The sequence below is a fragment of the Branchiostoma floridae genome, chromosome 4 (genome assembly GCF_000003815.2).
Source record: "Branchiostoma floridae strain S238N-H82 chromosome 4, Bfl_VNyyK, whole genome shotgun sequence".
Lineage (NCBI taxonomy): Eukaryota > Metazoa > Chordata > Leptocardii > Amphioxiformes > Branchiostomatidae > Branchiostoma > Branchiostoma floridae.
The window spans coordinates 11,634,515-11,654,509 of record NC_049982.1 but is presented as its reverse complement, the minus strand read 5'-3'; the positions used below and the strand labels follow the sequence as shown (position 1 = coordinate 11,654,509).

Here is a 19,995-nt window from a genome sequence, read left to right as displayed (position 1 = left end):
TGACTGAATTGGCTGTATTGACCTTCGACCACAGATATTACTTCTAGTTGCAAAACACATTCATCAGTTAGAGATATGAAATCTCTGAAATTAAATGCAACCACTTCCGCAAATACATGTAGATAGGGACCTCTTTTACTTTAGAGATTAGAAGCTCAATGCTATGGCAACCTTGCCACAGCTCACGTTTAAACTTTTCAGCAATGACTTGTCAACCAAGCTCACCGGGTCATGACACCCTGCTCTTTTGGAGAGGTGTGTTGGCTTCTTTTATGAAATTATCTCCAAACGTGTTCATGTTACACGTATATTCAACTTACAGGACTTTAAGTTTAAAGATTAGTGCCTTAGAAATTTCAAATTGAAACATATTTTATAATTTCTGTTATGTTTTACATCCTCTCTTGAAATTTGAAAGATATTAGCAAATAAAAAGCAGACAAATGGAAGACAATTAAATACCTTAAAGTAAATATAAACTTCAGAAGATGTGTCATTATATCATGTATTTATAAAATCATTTAACACACCATTCTTAATCTTAAAACTGTGAATGTCACCCCTCACTGAATTGATAGAATGACATCATAGGGCAACCAGGGTCACCCACTTAATGATCTATTTATATAACTCCCAGGGGAGATGAGCTGTTTACTGTGTCATTTTATACTGTAAACTGGGAACATTGGGATCATTTCTAAAACTTATATATAAGATTTGCTTCTACTAGTTGATTTATGTATAATTTGCAGGAAATTGACCTTTGAAAAATAAGCCTTGTCTGATTTGCTTGCCAGCTCAGAATTGTTAAGATTGAGTCTTGTGAAGTTGCATAGGAATTTTATGGTAAATTGTGAAATAGATATTGAAGACACCTGATCCAAAATGTCACTCAAGCTTGATGTTGGAAAAGTCCCAAAGACATGTATAAACTCAACATGATATACATGCAATTTTGTGTGAGCGACAAAAATATATGACTCTCAGATCAAGGGTTTGCGTGCTATTTGAGAGTACCATTGGATTCCCAACACCAAATCTGATGAAGTAGCTGTAGTGTAGGAAGGCGTAGGGATCAAGGATTCATGTAGATGGAGACGTGGGTTCACATACTTGTGCATGTGACAGGAAACACATGATACTGTACGTCAAACTGATGGAGACGATGTCCATATTTAACATAACCCAGTCTGCATGGACAGAAGTTGTGCTTCTCTTTTCTCAATTTCTGCCAACATCTTTCTTTGATCTAGCTAGAGTAATAAATGGTTTTACATGATCATGAGGTCATGCCTTTCCTAACTGGCAAGCTCTTTAGCGAATAAGAAAGAATATTTTGGTCCTGCATATCCTGACATTAGTACTCTGTTCACACCCACTTGTTAAATGCAATATGGATGGGGGCTTCATTCATGATTCAGAGTGTTGCATCTCTAATTAGTTATTGATGAGTGAATGGTAAGAAATGACTACGCAGTGTGAAATTGGCTCCCATCTTTTAATTACCATTAAGGGATAGTGTTGATGGTACAGATATGCTTTGTCTCTGCTAGTGAGAAGGTACAAAATCTGGGAAATTTGAAGTTTGTCGATGCTGTTCATGCAAAATATTGCGATTGTGCCTAGATTTTTTGTGGGTCTGCAAAACTCTGCTTTAATGCTTATGAATAGCCATTCCGTCGACAAATAAACATATTTTGTTCCAGCATTATTTTATTGGCAATGCATTTGAATGGAATTTCATAATCTCATAATTCATACTTGTTTGTATACATATTGTAATGCATGTTTAATGTTAACTTTGGATTACTATTGTTTTTATTATATAGTCTATTCATAATCTAACAATCTTAACTTGGTTGTTTACTTTTGACATTTACCATATTGCATGCTTTTTTTTTCCTTGCACGTTTCAGGATTACGATGAATGAAAGTCTCTTCTCGCCTGTGAATGACGAAAACTTCGTTGTAAAGGAACCAGAAAAGACTTCCCAGCCTCCTGTACACGTGCTAACCGCCCAGTCTGTGGGCACCCGCTCAATACTTAAACCTTCACAGAAGGATAACATACCTACATCACCTGCTGAGAAAGGATCCAAGGTAAAAACCCTGGAGACCATAGAGCCAAAACTATAGTCCTATTGTTCTATTAAAAATCGCTACTGTCTAAATCTCTGAAACTCAATCTTAGATTTACTTTTGATAGGCATAAGGCAATGTAGTCACTGAACAAATTACATGACTTACAGTTACAGTATTCAAATTCAATATGTCAGGCAAGAAATATTTTGAAATCTATTTTTTAAGAAAGATAGCTGTTGAGCCGTTGTGGCATTAACTTAACAAATTGGATTAATGAGTTCAATGATATAACAATAAACATAGATGTAAAGCTAAATGTGTCACTTAGAATTTTGTTGTTGTAAGCAAATCCCAATCACAACACTTATACCATCTGAGTTGACAGCACTTTGTACATGTGGGTCTTTTTCTAGTCGGTGAATGATCCATTGCACTGGTCTTAAACGCACAGATTCCCAATAAAGAAATGTACCAGAAACCTCACGGGATAATGCCTCAATATCCGAAGCGCCAGATGCGTAGGGGGAATACAAATGAACACCTTGAAATTGCTCTGTTACTGTATAACCAGTACATCACTATTATAGATTTCCAATCATTTCTTTCACCAAGTGCCAAGATTTACAGTATCCTGGCTGATTTTTTAGTACCATTGAAATGTTATTACCTGATAGATGATGTGAGTGAAGTGATAATTACAGAAAAGTTTGTCATTCGGTGCTGTTGAATCAGCACATTCTGATGTGATAAAGCAAGTGAACTGTTTGATTTTGAATCAGGGACTGAGAGAGTGTACAAATCAATATATGTGATTCTGCGTTCACTATGGTCCCATAATCTCGCCTGCTAGTACTATATAATGTCTGCTACGTCAGGTGCATATTCAACTCTGTCCTTGATGCCAGGCCGACAGCAATAAATCCTTTTTTACCATCCCCAAATATGTCATCTTAGACTTTATGGTTTTCTTAAGATTTTGTCAAAATGTTGGGCAGATGACAGTTTGTAAATATATCAGTCTCTATGTTAGTATTTAGCTCATTAAAAATCTTCTTATTACTAGAGGCAGACCTGGATATATGGGATGTTGTTTGTCATGTAATACATGTACATGTATGTAGTTTATTATGTCTTGGTTTCTTATGGGTAAAGGTAATGTAAAAGTATGAGTTTTAGGTACAGAAAATCGACATCAAATTTCTTTTGATAAAGCATGTAGAATCATGATTATCAGATTGTGATAACTGAACCTTGGTAACAATTACAAGTAAGCTAGCTAGAAAAACATTGTTATTTAATTCACAAAGAATTAAGGTATATTTCAAACAGGGAAATGTTTTACCAGCTAAGATACTATTTTATGCTTCACTAGCATTCTTTGAAACTTTGAAAACTAGTGGACAAGGCGAGGAAGAAAGAATGTTAAAACTGTTCATTTGTAGGTCTAATTTATACATAGGGACCTGCTATAAACTGTGCAGCTATATGATGATGCTGTTCAATTTCTTGGCTGACTGGAGCGATTCCCGCTCGTCTCTTGTCTCTCCCAGCACGTGCAGTTTATTACTCCTGCCCGCAAACCTGCGTCTAGACGCCAGCCGGCCTCGGATCCGTGGCAGGCCCTCCGCTACCTGGACGAGGAGGAGCGCTGGGTAGACCGTGTCCAAGTCCTGACCAAGCAGGATCACCAGGACTACCACACCTACGCCAGGGAGTTCCTGGACGAGATACTCGACGGCATCTTCAAAACGTGAGTTTTTCTGGCTTGTGGATATTTCACAGGAAATTGCAGCACCTCTGAGATTAATAGCTTCACAAGAAAACATGAGCATCTAGCTGTTCTGTACATTATTCTGTAATTTCTAAAATATCCATGTTTTAATTTGTTTTTGATTTTATCTTTGTGACTTTTTTTAATTGTTTTCCTGTATTGTCAGTCTAATTGTTTTGTCAGTATATGTTTGTTTATACAGTCATACATGTTGCAAACATGAAAAAAAGTTTTAACTTTCAGTTTCAAATACAACACAGATTTTCTCAGAAATCAGAACTACCTTCCATTTATTGAATTGCTGAAATTGATAACCATTGAATATTTCTTAGAAAATCTGGCACGAATCTGATAAATCCTTGAAACGTGACCAATAGCATCAACCATGATCATTAAATTATTTAGAGGTCCTATCTGTCGATGGCACCAACAGTATTGCTCTTGTCAGCATGATGGCTGATTTGCATAAAAGATAGGACAATAATACCACAGTTGTCCATTTGTAGCCTGCTATATTCCCTTGGGTTGTAAATTGAATATCAGTCGCAAAAAGGCTTTGCACCTGTATACTATTCTTCTATGTCTCTAAAAAAACTGAGACTTTATTTCAAGAATCTGAACAAATACTTGGATTTTCAAAGTCTGAACTAAAATATCAGCCATTATTGCCAGTAAACTGTCCTAATATGGTATTGAAGGAGTTAGGAAACAAATGAATAACCTGATTTGGCCTGATATCGCCAGAAGAAATGGCAGTCATTTTATGTGTTTGGAACTGCAGCCGACCATGTAATTGGGAGGTGCGTGAAAGGTGTACGGTCGTCAGCCTGATTGCACAGAAAATAACAATGTCCCAAAGTAATGTGATTGTTGTTTCCTTCAAACATTCATCTTATGGCTGAGAAGTATCCTCAAAACCTTTAACTTTGATTTAAGGGCATAAACATAATCATGGCAAAAGGCTGTCCATACTACTGGTAAGTGTATGTACGTGCACATAATGTTTTTATGTTTGTCTACAGAATTTATGTGTAATGTCTTTGTTTCTTTGGTCTCCATCAGGGGAATACAAAATACCAAAATGTCGCGAGAGGGTACTGAGCCATACAGGTATCAACATTGCGTAGGAATACATGCCTAGAGCTAGGGCTGACACCTCATCCTAGGCCTAGCACTGCCATCAACTGTGGCTGCCTTGCATGGGATAAATAGATCAATAAAGACAGTCAAAACATTGGTGGCTGGGATTAATGTTGCCCGTGCAGTCAGATTCATCCTGGAGTGACACTTATAAATGTCACTTCATAACCAAGGCTGGCAGCTTTGAATGAAATATCATGCTCTGAAAATTTTCTTTCTGATATGAAAGGTTGTGATACACAACTTGAAGGATCAGTATGAAAGTGGGTTTTAAGTGGCAAAGCAATGATGCTGATCTAACGTGACATATCCCCATTAATGTTTGAGAAGGATGCAGAAAAAAGTTAATACAACCCAACTACTTACCATCTCGGATCATTCAAAGTTGCCATCTATAACAATCATGAAATAAACCAAGGCTGTAGAGGGTTCTGCATCTAACACTAGGCTTATAAGACGTAGCACTGCAAATAAAACACAAAATAAACCCATCCTGCTGTCGATAAAACAAATCTGGGAATAACTGGGGATCCCAGGTCTTACAGTAGTCCTTGATTTTAACCCTTCAAGCTGACTAGGATTGGGTGTCTAGAACAGCCCATGAGTCTGACTCTTGGAGGGTTAAACTCAGCATGCATGTGAAACCAATGGTGCATGGTACAGGTTATTGTGGCATTGGTAGTTTTGTAATTATTAAGTTGTAGTATTTAACCAAAGGCCCGTTCTTGTATTTCATGGTATCGCATATCAGAATCAAACACAGCTTTTATTTCGCGCTGTTATTAACTTGAATTGTGCTGAGACACTGCTGCTATTGAATATTTTGCCCACTTTTCTGATCATTATCAGCAGGATGTTAACAATTTTAATTATCTAATGCTCTGAAATATTTGGGAATGGGTCTTGTTTTGGTGAAGGTACGTGTTTGCCTGTTGCACTGGTATAGTAGACTTACTACTGTCTCGCTTTTCTTCATCAGTTCGGACGAGGAAGGGCCTGTCCCCAACTTTGTGCCAGAACCATTTGTAGGTACCAGTGAACCCGAGGAAGAGGATCTTAGCGAGCCAACTGGAGACGAGTTTCTAACTCCCCCTGAAGAAGACGACGACCTCCTCTTTGAATTCGATCCACTAGTCTCAAAGTCCGACTCAGGATCAGACAAGGAATTTGAGAAGCTTGAGGCAGAGGCTCTTGAAGGAGACCTTGAAACACCCGTGCTCTCCTCAGACTCAGAAACTGAAGCTACTGTCCCTGACATCCCACCAGAAATTCCTGAAAAGGAACCTACAGTTCAGGTTGAAAAAGAGGAACCTGCTCTTGAGGAGTGCATTCCACCTCCGACCCAAGTTGATGCTGTTGAGCCACAAGGAGAACAGAGTGAACCAGAAAAGGCTGAAGAGCAATCCTCAGAGCCAGTAGAAGAAGTAAAGCCTGAAGTTGAGAAAGACAGTGAAGTTGAGGAGACCGTTACACCTCAGCCTGTTGTCGACCAAGACCTTGCTGTTGAACATCCTGGTGTCAAAAAGTCTGCACCTGACGAAGAAACTCCCACTGAGCAAGAAGAGCTTGAAAAAGTTGTTGCAGATAGTACCTCTACCAGTGAAGTTGGCAGCTCTGAAGTTGAGGTAACGGCTTCTGCAGATTCTGGCCCAACAGCTACAGAAGAAGCTGAAGTTGACCAGCCTACTGTTGAAGTTGCTAGTTCAGAAGAAGACGTTGAAGTCACACCAGCCGAAAAAGACTCTGTAGTCACACCAACAGCTGAAGTTGACAACTCTACTGAGAAAGCTTCTGTCGAGTCTGCTGTTGTTGAAGCTGAACCTGTGGACACACCTGAAGTCAAGGCTGAGGAGGAAATAAACTCAGTAGAAAAGGAACTGGTCGAATCTCCTGTTATCAACCCAGATTTTGAGCAGGTCAAGTCTACTGCTGCAGACTCCACTGACGTTGAAGAAAAGCCAACGACTGAAATCACTGAAACTGCTGAAGAGAAACCTCACGTTGAGTCTGCTGCTGTAAGTACCAAAGCTGAGGAGGAAGAAGACAAATCTGCTGCACACAACATTGCACAGGACGTCAAAGGAAAGTCTGAGGTAAGCAGTACTGAAGAGAAAGCTTTGGTTGCCTCTGAAGGACCAGTTGAACCTGTCATTGCAGAAGCCACCCCTGAAGTTGAAGCCGAGCCAGTTGTGACTCCCAAAGCAGAAACCAAAGCTGTAAGTGAAGAAACCACAAAACACACTGAACAGGAGCCCATTCCTCCAGTAGAGGGCAGCAGTGTTGAAGTGCCCAAAGTCCAAACCCAGGCAGCTACCTGTTCAGAAGAGGGACCTCTGGTAACTGAGGGAGCTACTGAACCAAAGGAGGCAGTACAATCCAGCGAAGTAGTCAGGGAAGAAGATCATCAAATCAACCCTACTGCAAAGTCATCAACAAAAGAGGAGAACGAGAGCAGTGTGGAACAGAAGTCCCCATCACCAAGCCGTGAACCAGACGTGGTACAAGCTAAACCTAAGACAGTAGAGGAACCTGCTCCCCCTCAGGAAGGCACAGCCATGACAGACACAGACAATACTGATGATATCCCTCCTGTCCCCAAGGGATCTTACAGCATTGACTGGGACAGTTTGGATGACAACATCAACCCCTTCGAGTCCAAGACCAAAGTCTCCTCTTCTCCGCCAAAGCCATTTGGCTCCTACCAGATCGACTTTGACAATCTGGATAACATTGATCCCTTCAAGACTTCAAAAGGACTTGCTAACTCTCCAGTGAAGGGAAGCCCACTCAGAGATGAAAACGTCAGTGCAAATGCCAACAAGAACTCACCTAAGAGCTCCCCAGCAAAGAAGTCATCTCCTGCTAAAAAGTAAGTGTTCAATGTTATGATTTTTTTGGGTTGGTTTTTCTTGTAATCAAGGTAAAGGGGGAAAACAATGATTGAAGCTGGTGTGTTACTGTTACACCGAAGAGCAGTTATACAGCCTATATATAGATGCAGCAATGTATATGAATTTATTGGACGATATGGTGTATAGGACTTTATGAATTGTAAAGATACATGAGCAATTTTAAGAGCCATGTATGTTCCTTCTTCCTAGGGCCAGCAAGTTAAAGTCTCCCAGAAAGGCACAGACCAAAAGTTCCCTGGCAGTGAAACAAGACAGAATACCAGAGGTCAGTTATATTGTTATGGTTATCATCTTCCAGAAGTTTATTCTATGTAGTGCCTATTACAAAAATGGCTTCATCTACAGATCACTGATAACATGATAGTATAAGATCATTTAATTCAATCCGGTTGAAAACTAAGTTGAGTGTCTGTTAGATTATATCTGACCTAATGTAATGCATAATGTAACCTAGGATAAACCTATCTTATCTGTAAACCACCACAATGGTCCCCAGATATCTGTGGATTGTAGCCAGTTGAATTTAAGATAGGCAACGTTTTATGTATTGTACTGTCTGGCTGTAGTAGAAATCGTGACTGGAGGCAATTGTAGAATAGGTTAATATTGATCCAGGAATTGTGTGAATATTCATAAGCTGTCTGTTAGCCTGTAAGCTGTCTGTTGTACCAACAAAGGTGCTGTGGACGTGTACACAGTTTTCAGGTTAATAGATATATGGTAACAGCTTGCTTGGCTTTTCCTGTCTCCGTATCGCTATTCATACCTCGTATTAGGGGCCAAGCAACATTTGCACAAGAGGAGGTTATGAAGTCACTTGGATGTTTCTAGATGATTACTCGCCTAATGAATTATATGTTTGCTTATTCCGTTATTCAAGTTATTGTTATTTCTATTACCAACAAATAATTAAGACTGATAACACTTTTTTGTCATTTATCCTCTGTTGCCTAGTGGTTCACCCCTATGTATCAAGTTACTATAAAAGGGAAATATTCGTGATGAGTTTTTGTTCGTGGTTTTGCAGTAGCCTCCTGACAGCATACTTCAAACAACAGCCAAAATATTTGTTCTGTCTCCAGCCCGCCTGCCCCTTGTTTTAACCACGAACTTAAAACCTCTGTAAACATTCCATTTTCTCCCTACCATGAAGTTAAATCTCCGCGAACATTTTCCCTTCTACTGTAGTGGATTGACAATAGAGACAGACAACAGCATGTTTGTTGACCAAATTTCTGTAGCAGGATCCTCTTGACTTACATGTGTATCACACAATACACCTATGTCTAGAACACAAATGCACCTTGCTTAAGCAGACATGTTAAACTGCTGCTTGTTTCCCTTCCTGGGCCAGCCTGAGGCAGAGGTGGAGTCCATGAGGACGTTCCTGTCCAGCGAGAGGGACAGCAAAAAGATGTCCCCTCCGCCGGCAGACATAGACAGCCAATCGGACCACAGCATCCCCAACTCGTCTTCCAACGACACTGGTTTCCAGGATGGTGAGCCCAACATGGACGATGAGATATTCAAATCACCCTCCAAAAGTAGGTTTGGTCAGATAGTGTAGAAATGTGTATGTATATGGCCTCCTTTAGTCAATATTGATGCGTATACATTTCCAGCAAAGCATGTTCAAAGATGTACATTTGCTTTTTGTCTGATTAGGCGCAGTTGCATTCAGTATACAATTTGTTTACAAGGCAACGTGGGCAAAGAATAACATTGTCAGACAGGTTCAAGATCATTGCATTATTATTTTTTGTTGCTGTTTCATAGATTAAGTTGAAAGTATTGGCTTCAAAGAAGAACCTGTTGGAATTGTGAAAATCGGGCTGCTGTGGCTTAGTTTTAGTTTATCAGCTGTTATTTTACAGAATAGCACTTCATGGTTTATCCTTATCCTTATTACAGTCAATGATCCAGTTTTTGCTCCGTCCACTGACCCTACATCTTTTGATGTAGCTTTCCTGGAGAAACATGGGGCATCTACAGTAAGTACATTTCCACATTTTATTTATGCCCTTTGAAGGATAGGTGGAGATATGCTTCTATGAAGTCATCATGATTCATATGAACAAAGATTTGCTATGTCATTTAGTCTTTGGTCAGTCGACCTGTTTGTACAATTGCTCCAAGCCCTTTCAACTTCTGTCATCTTTACCCTTCTTCTTTTGTGCCTCTTTAAATGTGAATGGAAGGTTAGAAACCAAGCCATTTCTTTTCTATTTTCTCCCTTTTCCTGTTTTCTCTGTGTTACTGTGTAACTGCAGTCTGACCAAGCTCTGCTAGAGGGAGCTTGTGGTGGTGAAGTTGACGGTGATGAGGTACAACATACCCACATAGTGGGGGGTGGATGTGATATTGCTGTAGCAAACAATTAATACAATGAAATGCAGTCAGCAGTGGGCATGCAAAGTAACAGATTGAGGTTTTGAAATGTCCTCTCTTCTTTTTGGCTATGTACTACAAAAAGTAGGTCAAGGAACGATAATGTATCCTTGTCATTACCAAGTAGCTTGATTGGACCCTTGACTGTTTATTTTGAACAAGGGCCCTTAAAATTTCTTGCCTAGGGACAGAACACCTCTACCAGGGTCTTTAATTATCATTGAAATAATAAGTATCATTGAAAGGTGTGAAAAAAAGCTTTCTGCTAGATACGTATTTTAGTTGCAGAAATATTTCCACACTACAAAGGTATGTGGCATACAGGTACACTACTTACTCAGTTACTGTCTGTTGTTTGGCTTGATACTAGAAAAGAACAAAATATCCATTTCATTTGAATCAGATAGAACAGTCATTGATTAAAGCAAGTACCTTTGTGTGTAATTGTGAGGAGCTAATTACCATGATTCCTACCAGACCTCAGGTAACACCTGAGATAAGCCATTCTGTGTGTTTGTTTTGCACGCCAGTCTCTGAACTAATGCTTTTTGTGCAGACAATGATCACCCTAGCCTAGCCCTGTGTCTTGTTTACTTACCAAGGAACCTTGTTTTCTGTCCCTTGTACAGTTTAAGGAGTCAGCGTTGGCCCGGCAGTCACTTTACGTGAAATTTGACCCTCTGGTGAAGGGAGCCAGCCCTGGTAAGTGTCAACTTTCTTCAGCTTTAGAAAGAACACCTGATCTATTAGAATTTCCATAAGCCAGTTTTGAGGATACATGTATTATGGTTATAGGTGATAAACTGTACAAACTGGATTCTGCAGTAGGGACTTCCAATCATACAGGAGAAATTAAGGCCGACTTTAGACAGACAACACTTTCATAGTCGTGTCGACAACGTTGCCGGCGACGATATTTTTAGGCTGTCTAAAGAGGATCAAAATAGTCGTGCGATGGTTTTTATGGAATCATCGTGCGACCACCTCGGACCCAGTCGCGCGACCCTTCAGCGGGGGGTCCGCGACTATTCCTCACATGTCTAAAGAAAAATCGTCGCCGGCGATGGGACTGGATCATATGCTAATAAGCCTGCAGCATGTTTTTTTTCTATTTGAAAGGGCATTTTTCTCCGTAAATATACATGCAGTCAGTAATGGAAACGTATTTTTGTTATCAGAAACTGCCTGTTTCAGCGCAATGCCCCGCCACCAGTGGCTACATCCTTCATGATACTAGTAGTAATCTGTAAAAAGTGAAATACCACCGGCGGCCACGAACGCCGGGTTTAATTCCAGATTTTCCCGTCTCTGTGTCATTCTTTGTTGGGGACAATGTTTGTTTGCAAGCAAAAGAATAGTAATCTGCTGCATGACGAAAATGAAGAATTCTCCCGCCATTTTTAATTTGCAAGCAAGAGGTCACTGTGGGTCACGCACGCACGCACGCACCGCAGTGGAATCCTGCGCCGCGGGTGTCCCGCAATACTCTGAACGCTAGTCTAAAGACAACCGTTGCCCACAACGAAAAGTCAATAACAGTCGCACGACTATATAAGTGTTGTCTGTTTGAAGTGGGCCTAAGATTAGTCAATATATGTAGAAGTGTTAAATTTTAAGTGTTTTTTTTTAAAACTGATTGTGTAAGTTTTTCTTTTATTATGCTTTTGTATGGTCTTGGAATAATGGTGATTATGATTACAAAGCTGTAGAATAAGCTGACCATATAAACAAAATTGTGTTTGAAACTTTTGTGACTTAAATTATGTTGCTGTTACTTTTCCTGTCAAATTCTATTCTTTGCTTTATCTATAGTATTTCCTGGTGAACAGTTAGATGTGTAACTCTACAGTGTAAGTCAACACTGCACATTGATTATGTGCAAGGCAGCCTTTACTTACAGGTCTCTCTCACTTGACTTGCTGTTGTCATGGTGACGCATGACTTAGGAATCCCTGGGGCACACCCTTTTCCACAACACCCAGGAAGTAGAATTTAAAAGTCACATACCTGTCACACTAGGTGTACTACTCTTACTAGTCTTAGCCTAGGGGAACAGTAGTACTGTTTTAGTTTTACACTTGCTTGGGTCAAAACATCAGCTTTAGGATGGGGGTATGGCTGGCAGCAGTTTTAACCAGTGATTAAATGACTGAGTCATATCAAGTTAGAATATAATCCATTCACTTTTTTCTCCAACTTTAAAGGGGTGGCTTTTGTAAAGGATGCTTATTCTCCAAGGCAATTAGATCCCTTGGTGATAAGTGAACTGTTCTGTTCACTCCCTCCTTACAACCGGTTCAGTGGGACTCTTACCTCAGGCACTAGAGCATGTCAAGGTGTCCCCAAATTAGACACGCCCGTAGTCCCTAGGTAAACGTGTTGGGAGTAGCAGTACAAGTGGCAGTGTTAGAACAGGATGAAACGGCTGTTTTCTTGGCTAACTGGATGGGGAAAGAAAGAGGCTACATCTGAAGAATCCAGTAACGATGACAGTAACAGTTCAGGGCCTAAAGTTGAGACTCATTCACAGACATTACATAGTAGTGGAACCTTGGATGGGGCAAAAAAGGGTAGGTACTTGTATAAGTGTATATACCTAGATCCCCCAATGTTTCTAAAACAGCTGTGATTAGAATGTTGTTTGAACTATACCTTATGTGAGCCCTAAAGAAGAGCTATTGTATTTGTGTGTGTATTAGACCTTCATATGTACATTGTAGTTGTTTGTATCCATTTCTTTTGTAAAGCAAGACAAGACAAGTATCTCAGGAATTTCTTCAGTGACTATTTGTGTTAACTGTACCATTTGACTTAGATCCAACCATGACTCAGCTAACAAGCAAACCTTGTGTTACTGTGTACTTTTTGTTTTCCTTTGTCATTGAAAAAGAAATGACACTGGAGCTCTGATAAAGGGTAGACCAAGAAGATTGAGGTTCATTTGTACAAGCAGACAAGTTACTAGACTATTCCACAAATAACATTCAAGAAAGGGAACAAAGCAAGGGCAGATGGTATTTTTACATTGTTGTTCTGATGCCCAAATTGTCTATATCAACAGTATATTTAGAACCATTAGTACAAATGTATACATATAAGGCATTGACTTCTGTACTTGCCTGAAAATCTCCAATGCACGACATCTTTTTATTTATTTCGGCTTTCAACGTGCTTTGCTTTCTTTTCTGTTGCAATTCTCAGAAGAGAAACAACCTACACATATGGATGCCAACAAGGATGATAGTGGTTGTTGCGATGTGTCAAACCTAAGTCGCATTGCCATAATCGCCCCCTATTCAGGTGATTCTGTGTGAAACTGCAGCACCTGCACCTGTCTGTCAGCCTCCCTGTACTGTCAATACAAGTCTGCAATGTTCACCTAGATTTATCATCCCGTAATATCCTGCCGCTTCATCTTCACACCTACCAATCAATATGACCTCTCAACACACAGCTTTGCCACCCTCTAACTTGTCTAAGTGCACTGCTTAAACTCCAGTAAACATCTATTCTACGATAGTGGACTAGAATAGAAGGTATTAGAACATACACATCTTGATATTTTGTGCTTTCCATTTCAGCCAAGCACAAGGGCCTTCTCCCTGCAATCGAGAATGAAGAAGAAGAAAAGTAAGTATCACCATTACAGGTTTATCTGTTCTTATAGTTATATGAGGCATAATATTATGTATTGATTATTATTGAAATATAATGATTACAGCAATATTGGTTTTGTTCATTTTTTGTCTTTTTAGACTTACATTGTAGACACCTTGTTGTATGTCAAGTGATTTGTGGGATTGCTTGAGGTATCATATACACACAGTGTGTCTTTACATATATCTACATGTCTGTTGACACTTCCCTGTAACAAAAGTGTAAGACAAACACAAGCAGTATACCCCTTACTTACTTCCTGTTACCTCCCTCCCCACCCATAGTGACCTACTGCAGATGAGCACCCCTCCCACCCAGAGAGCGGAGGCCAAGCCCAAACACCCCGCAGCCCGTAAGCTGGCAGAACAAGTGGCCTGCAAGCCAGAGTCACCAGGCCTGGGGAAGGGGGTTGACAAACTCCTCACCTTCAGCCCAGCATCTGCAATGCAAGACTTAGAGGTACTAGAAAGCAACATTTGGTATTTGAGAGTTATGCTTTTACCGATATAAAAGTCTTGGGGTAACCATTTACTTGAGGTTTCATATGTTGAGGGATGCTGTACTGGGAACTACGATTTTTTTTTTCACTGTGAGACCCTGAATACTTGTTTGACTGCTGTAACTTTGCTTTGTTTTTCGTGAATTTGCAACCTTTTAAGATAACAAATTGAGTAAGGGAAAGTCCCCAATCAAATATCACCTGCAGTCCCATATGGTGTCCTTGCCTGTGCACACAGCATGATCCTCTCCATATTTACCTTTCCTTGAGCCCATCCCTTCATGCATCTGAAACCTTCCCCTTTCCTCCCCGACAAAGGAGTCCAGCAGAAAGAAGGAAGAGTCTCCAGAAGCCATGGACATTGATTCCACATCAACAGAAGAGGTACAGAAGCACAAGTTTATTTTACATTGCAATGCAGAAACATACCTGGTCCTATAGCTAAAATGCTTGAAAATACATAACATTTTAGATAAAGTTAATTTTGTAAGGAGCATGATCATTGGATTGTACCTAATTCAACCGAATTGGTACGCCCTGACATTGCCATATTTTAGCTGTGGGACCATGGTGTCTTTTTCATGTCGTCTTATGGAACCTTGAGATTTATATCATGACTCACTGCAGATGAAGCTGGTTACTTTGCTGGTAAGTTTTTTTTAAAGCAGGATTACTCAGTGATGGTTACTTTGTTGTACAGTATTCTTACTTTAGTAATTAGACATACTGTAGAATGATACTGTACAAAGTTAACACCTGGCCTTCTCAGCATGTCCTACAATGCATGGACAGTCTCTGGCTAAGTTTCATCAATTGACACATCATTGTCATTTAATAATGAATAACACTGCACACATGCAACTGTCCCTGTCCTCTCCTCTTCACAGTCAACATGGTACAACATCTCTGTTGGTAAGGTTAGATTCACTGCACCTTGGTACATCTCATAAGGGTCATAAGGAAGAGGCCTAAATGTTCCATTGGCTGGATCATACTAAACTTTGTCCTGCTCTCTTCTGTGTGTGTTCCCTCTCTCTCTCTCTACTGTCTGCCCATCCTTCTGGTCGTGCCTCCCCTCCTGGGAATCAGGATCACGCACCGGTCCGGGGCAGCCCAGGTCCCGCGGACGATGATTCCTACGAGGAGGGGATGTGGACGCCCCCCACGGGCGATACGTACAAGCTCATGTGGATGGACCCCGACTTTGGCTCCGACGAGGTAGCCGTGTTGCCAACGTGTCTGCATGCGCATGTCATGGCTTAGTCCCACGGTCATTCATTCATCTTGTTGTAGTCACCTTTAGTTCAGCACTTGAACTATGTCAGTCTGTTTGCTTGTGTATGTATGTGTGCATGTATTGTGTCTTTGTCGTGTATGCTATAACATCAGGATTTGTCAAACATTCCTACATTGGATGTGCACTTAACTGTAACCTAACTATATATGACCTGAATTACTAAATTCCTCTCTGTAATAGCAAACCAACAAATAACAATCTCTAACCTGTAGTCCTCACAATACTGATACTATCATATGTTTCATATAATTTTTTTGATGATTAGAGAGTGTAGTCGAGAGATTTCAACAATTGCTTATGTAGCTAATAATATTATAGTTTTCCAAAAAAGACTGGGGGTTTAAAGACATTTATTCCTGATGTTCACCAAAGTAGGTTTTGTAAAAAAAATGATGACGATAGAAAAACTAAACTGGAAAGGCTCGTTATGTACTGGAGGACATTTAGAAATGGGCATGCCAGCTCAAAAAAGTGTTCCTGCAAATTGGTATTGGTTATTCTGCAAGATTGATTGGGAATTGATTGTGCTGCATTCTCTCCTTGCTGCCACTGCCACAGGACACTGAGAGTCCCAAAGACTTCCCTGTTGACCTCCTGACATGCAGTCCTCTTCCTTCTCTGGAGGTAGTGTAATAGCAGTAGTGCCTTTTTTGTTTACCTGTCTTACAAAAAGACAGCTGTTCATTATGTCTGTCTTTCATGTTTTGTCCATTTTTTTAAAACTTGGTCACAAGTTGGTGTTTCCGTCTTTTTTTGTTTATTTTGTCTTTGTCCAAGTTTTATTTGATTGGTCTGTTTCTGGAAGTTGTTTTCTGTTAAACCTGCCCCTCCTGTATGTTGGTACAGAGGCTCATGTCTTCTACCAGTACAAAACACAGTTCAAACCACACAATGTCTTTTCCTCCATAATGGTATTATGTTGCACATTTAGAAAGGGTACTTGTAATGATAATATCTTACTATGTCATCAATAATTTCACACAGCTGTCAACAGAACAGTTTGTACAGTTACTCATATAGCTGTACCAGAATGAGACTACATACTTGGCTAACTGCTCTGTGTGTGCTGATTGGTTTATTTAGAATACAACCTCAACCAATCAGGACTCAGACATGGGAGATGCCAGTAGCACTCCTCCTCCCACTCACACATGTTCTGGAGATGTTGCCACCCCCCCTCCTGACGTGCTACCCGTGGAAGAGGTAGACTTTGGATTGAATAAACAAAATAACACAGTTGTAACCCAACCATTTTTAAAAGATGGCTTTCTAAAATGGTGTTACATATGGCCATGCTGTGCTGTTGAGTGATGAGTCATACGTAAACCAGCTTTGAATACACAGTTTGTATGATAACATAAAGTAAAGGAAGGCATTTCCTGTTTGGTTAACACTTTCATATTGCCTCCATTACATTGTACATGAAGTACTGTACATAGATTTTCCAGGCCAATTTGTGCATAGCTGTGGACAGCTTTCTCATGTATGTTTAACATTTGTGATAAACTGTATGCTTATCAAGCCATTGCTAGTAACTGGACCCATAGCACAAATGAACAAGCTGTCGATACACTTCCTCACTTATGACTATAATGCATGGAATGACTGGATAATGTCAGCATCAACAAAGACCTAGTCAACACCTCTTTTTATGTTGTCTGCTATCATGCCCAACCATGCATGTTATGTCTGCCATGTCATGGTACATAGTTCATGTTGTTATCTTGCTGTGTGGACTGTGTGACTCAGGGATTGTTCATTTTGGATGATATAAAGAACACAGCCAACCAGCCAGGAGAGGGTCACACTGAAGAGGTTTATGCTGTTGCATATTTTCATAGACAGCATGTGAGAGAGTTACCCTTAGCTGTGTAGTAACAATAACAGGTGTTGCATGTATGTGGCCATTAGTAGCTATGTTGAGGGATTGTTGGGAATCACAGCAGGCTATGCCCTCCTCACTTTTGCTCTATCTTATTTGACAGTATTTTTCCTCCAGGACATATATATTTTGTGGTCATATCATGTGCCTGAAAAATGTCTGGTCATAATATTTGCTACGAGGGGCGTGCAATAAGTAATGGTCCTGACCCACTTCCAGTTGTCTGATCTAAATGAAATTTTGTATGTGTAATAATTCATATCTCTATGGGTTATGTTGCAAAAGACAGCTCTGAACTAATTGTGGTTTCTGATTTACTGGTGTTTGAACTTAGTCAGGTGCGAAATGGACCAGGTGTGAAATGGAACCAGTTGAGTGTCGCGCAGTGATCCGGTTTTTGTATTTGAAAGGACGCACACCAAAGAAGACTTTTGATGAAATAAATGAAACTTATGGTGATGATGCCCCATCATATGACCTTGTAAAACGCTGGCATCCTGAATTCAAACGTGGCTGGAAGTCTGTGGAAACAGCTCCCAGACCTGGTCGTCCCTCTTGTGCCATTGATGAGGCATCAGTTGGAGGACCAACCTGGGGTGTCCTACAAAATCGGTGTCCAGAGCTGCATCAAACGATGGGAGAAATGCATAACTCTGGGTGATTCCTATGAAGAGAAAGACTAATAACTGTGCCAAGTTTCATTAATCTCCTGCTATGGGAAATGGGTCAGGACCATTACTAATTGCACGCCCCTCGTAAGTCCATCCCATGATGGCTTAAAAATGTATGTCTTCAGAAATTCCTAGTGCTTATGAAAATGCTTACAACTTGTGCATAGGAAAGTTTGATATCTCTGATTCCTGGTAAAATATCAGTATTGGCATACTTTATCTATAGGCGAGCTTTATCATGCATAGAATGTAGATGTTACATTCAAGTAGTTTCAGCTGATTATGGGGTTATAAAGGTACTGTAACTTGTAGAGCAGAAAATGTCTCAGGACAGCCTGCAGTTCTTACTTTGACAGCTAGGGGTGACCCCACCATGTCCAAGGTCACACATGTTGTAGCAGCTTCCAGTCATCTGCATTCCAACAGTGTCACATCAGCCCCCTGCTTCAGCCCACATCTCAGCAGATTGTTGTTGATTCACATTGATCTGTCCTGACCTTTTGGGGCCATTGAAAATGTATCATACCATTGCCAGGGTTGTCCGTGAACCTTTCTATCTGGCAAGGGATGTAATTTTCCTCTTACTGCCTGGAATACTTGTGAATTTTTCATGTAGTCTTGTATGTTTGATTTGATCATGGTGGTTATGGTAGTGATTTTCAAGACACTGTAATCAGTCTTTCTTAGTAAAGTAGTTACCGATTTGATCACTGTCATAAAATGTTCGGGTTCATCTAAATATCCAGTCAAAAATACCTTTACACTGCATAACTCCTAAGGGGGCGTGGTAATATGGTTAGTAGGATTTGTTTCCACAAATTGAGACAAGTGGATGGTTATGGCAGAATAATCAAATTAGGTCATACCTTTCTGTATAGTATGCAGGAGGCTCCCTGCAGTAGCTGACACAGGTTCATCATGTCCTGATATCTGTTATGTCTTGTTTATGTGGCTCCCTGCATACTTTCTCTGACCTGCATTCCCCTGGGAAGTCAGACAGTCTTAATCTTGTTATTATTGGAAAGGACAGATGGAACCAGCACAGTGGAAGGGTCTCATATCCTCAGTCTGACTCCATTGATTCAGGGCTACCCTGCTAACTCATTGCCATGCAAATTAGTAGAAATGCCCTGCATGTGGAGTGATGACTGTTGACAGGTGCCCATGAATGAAAAGTGTTAGCCAGTGATACAAGTCCTGACAGTGGGGTGTATTTTTAGACCCTTGTCAGCACCAGCTTGGCATGAAAATCACCAGTGTTTCTCTTTGCTCCTGCTCCCCTCAGTTCAAGAATAGGACCTCCAGTAGGAAATGCTGGATGGGTATTGGTTGATCTGGTTGTGACCTCATCTGAATGTCTGCCATTATCCCTGGGGATCAGCATTCTTGATTGTATAACCAATTAGATGGGCTGCTGGGAGTCTACGTGAGGGTTTGTACCCTGCTGAAATAATGCCTCTGCTTCTTCCCTACCCTTATTTGGCTACAGTTGTGGCTCTAATGTCTTTGTTCCTGAGGCAGTGCAAATGTGCATGTCGCACTAGCAGCTCTCGACAAAGCTTTTAGTTTTTTTGGGGTAGGAATCTTTATTTGATTGCCGTACCATGTAAGAACTGCTGTTGGCTGTTGTTGTACCTTCAACTATGAGTGGGACTGCATGGCGCATTTCATTTCTTGTGTTGCACAGTTTGTTTAG

The 19,995-nt window shown here is 40.4% G+C and overlaps 1 protein-coding gene across 13 annotated transcripts in view; it reads left to right on the top strand.

The window, feature by feature from the left end:
- LOC118414247 (transforming acidic coiled-coil-containing protein 1-like) overlaps positions 1-19,995 on the top strand; it is a 41,748-nt gene that overhangs the window by 1,427 nt on the left and 20,326 nt on the right. For 2 of the 13 annotated variants that reach the window (XM_035818157.1, XM_035818156.1), the window contains exons 2-17: positions 1,917-2,100; positions 3,633-3,832; positions 4,916-4,963; positions 5,973-7,862; positions 8,095-8,170; positions 9,260-9,449; positions 9,817-9,896; positions 10,176-10,229; positions 10,923-10,995; positions 13,495-13,593; positions 13,875-13,923; positions 14,235-14,409; positions 14,768-14,833; positions 15,539-15,667; positions 16,305-16,370; positions 16,830-16,949. In XM_035818157.1, the coding sequence (XP_035674050.1) occupies positions 1,924-2,100; positions 3,633-3,832; positions 4,916-4,963; positions 5,973-7,862; positions 8,095-8,170; positions 9,260-9,449; positions 9,817-9,896; positions 10,176-10,229; positions 10,923-10,995; positions 13,495-13,593; positions 13,875-13,923; positions 14,235-14,409; positions 14,768-14,833; positions 15,539-15,667; positions 16,305-16,370; positions 16,830-16,949 (3,492 nt within the window). In that variant the 5' untranslated portion in view covers positions 1,917-1,923. Of the gene's footprint in view, positions 1-1,916; positions 2,101-3,632; positions 3,833-4,915; positions 4,964-5,972; positions 7,863-8,094; positions 8,171-9,259; positions 9,450-9,816; positions 9,897-10,175; positions 10,230-10,922; positions 10,996-13,494; positions 13,594-13,874; positions 13,924-14,234; positions 14,410-14,767; positions 14,834-15,538; positions 15,668-16,304; positions 16,371-16,829; positions 16,950-17,495; positions 17,719-19,995 lie in introns of those variants that run through there. The other 11 variants (XM_035818169.1, XM_035818158.1, XM_035818159.1 and 8 more) reach the window with 11 other exon arrangements.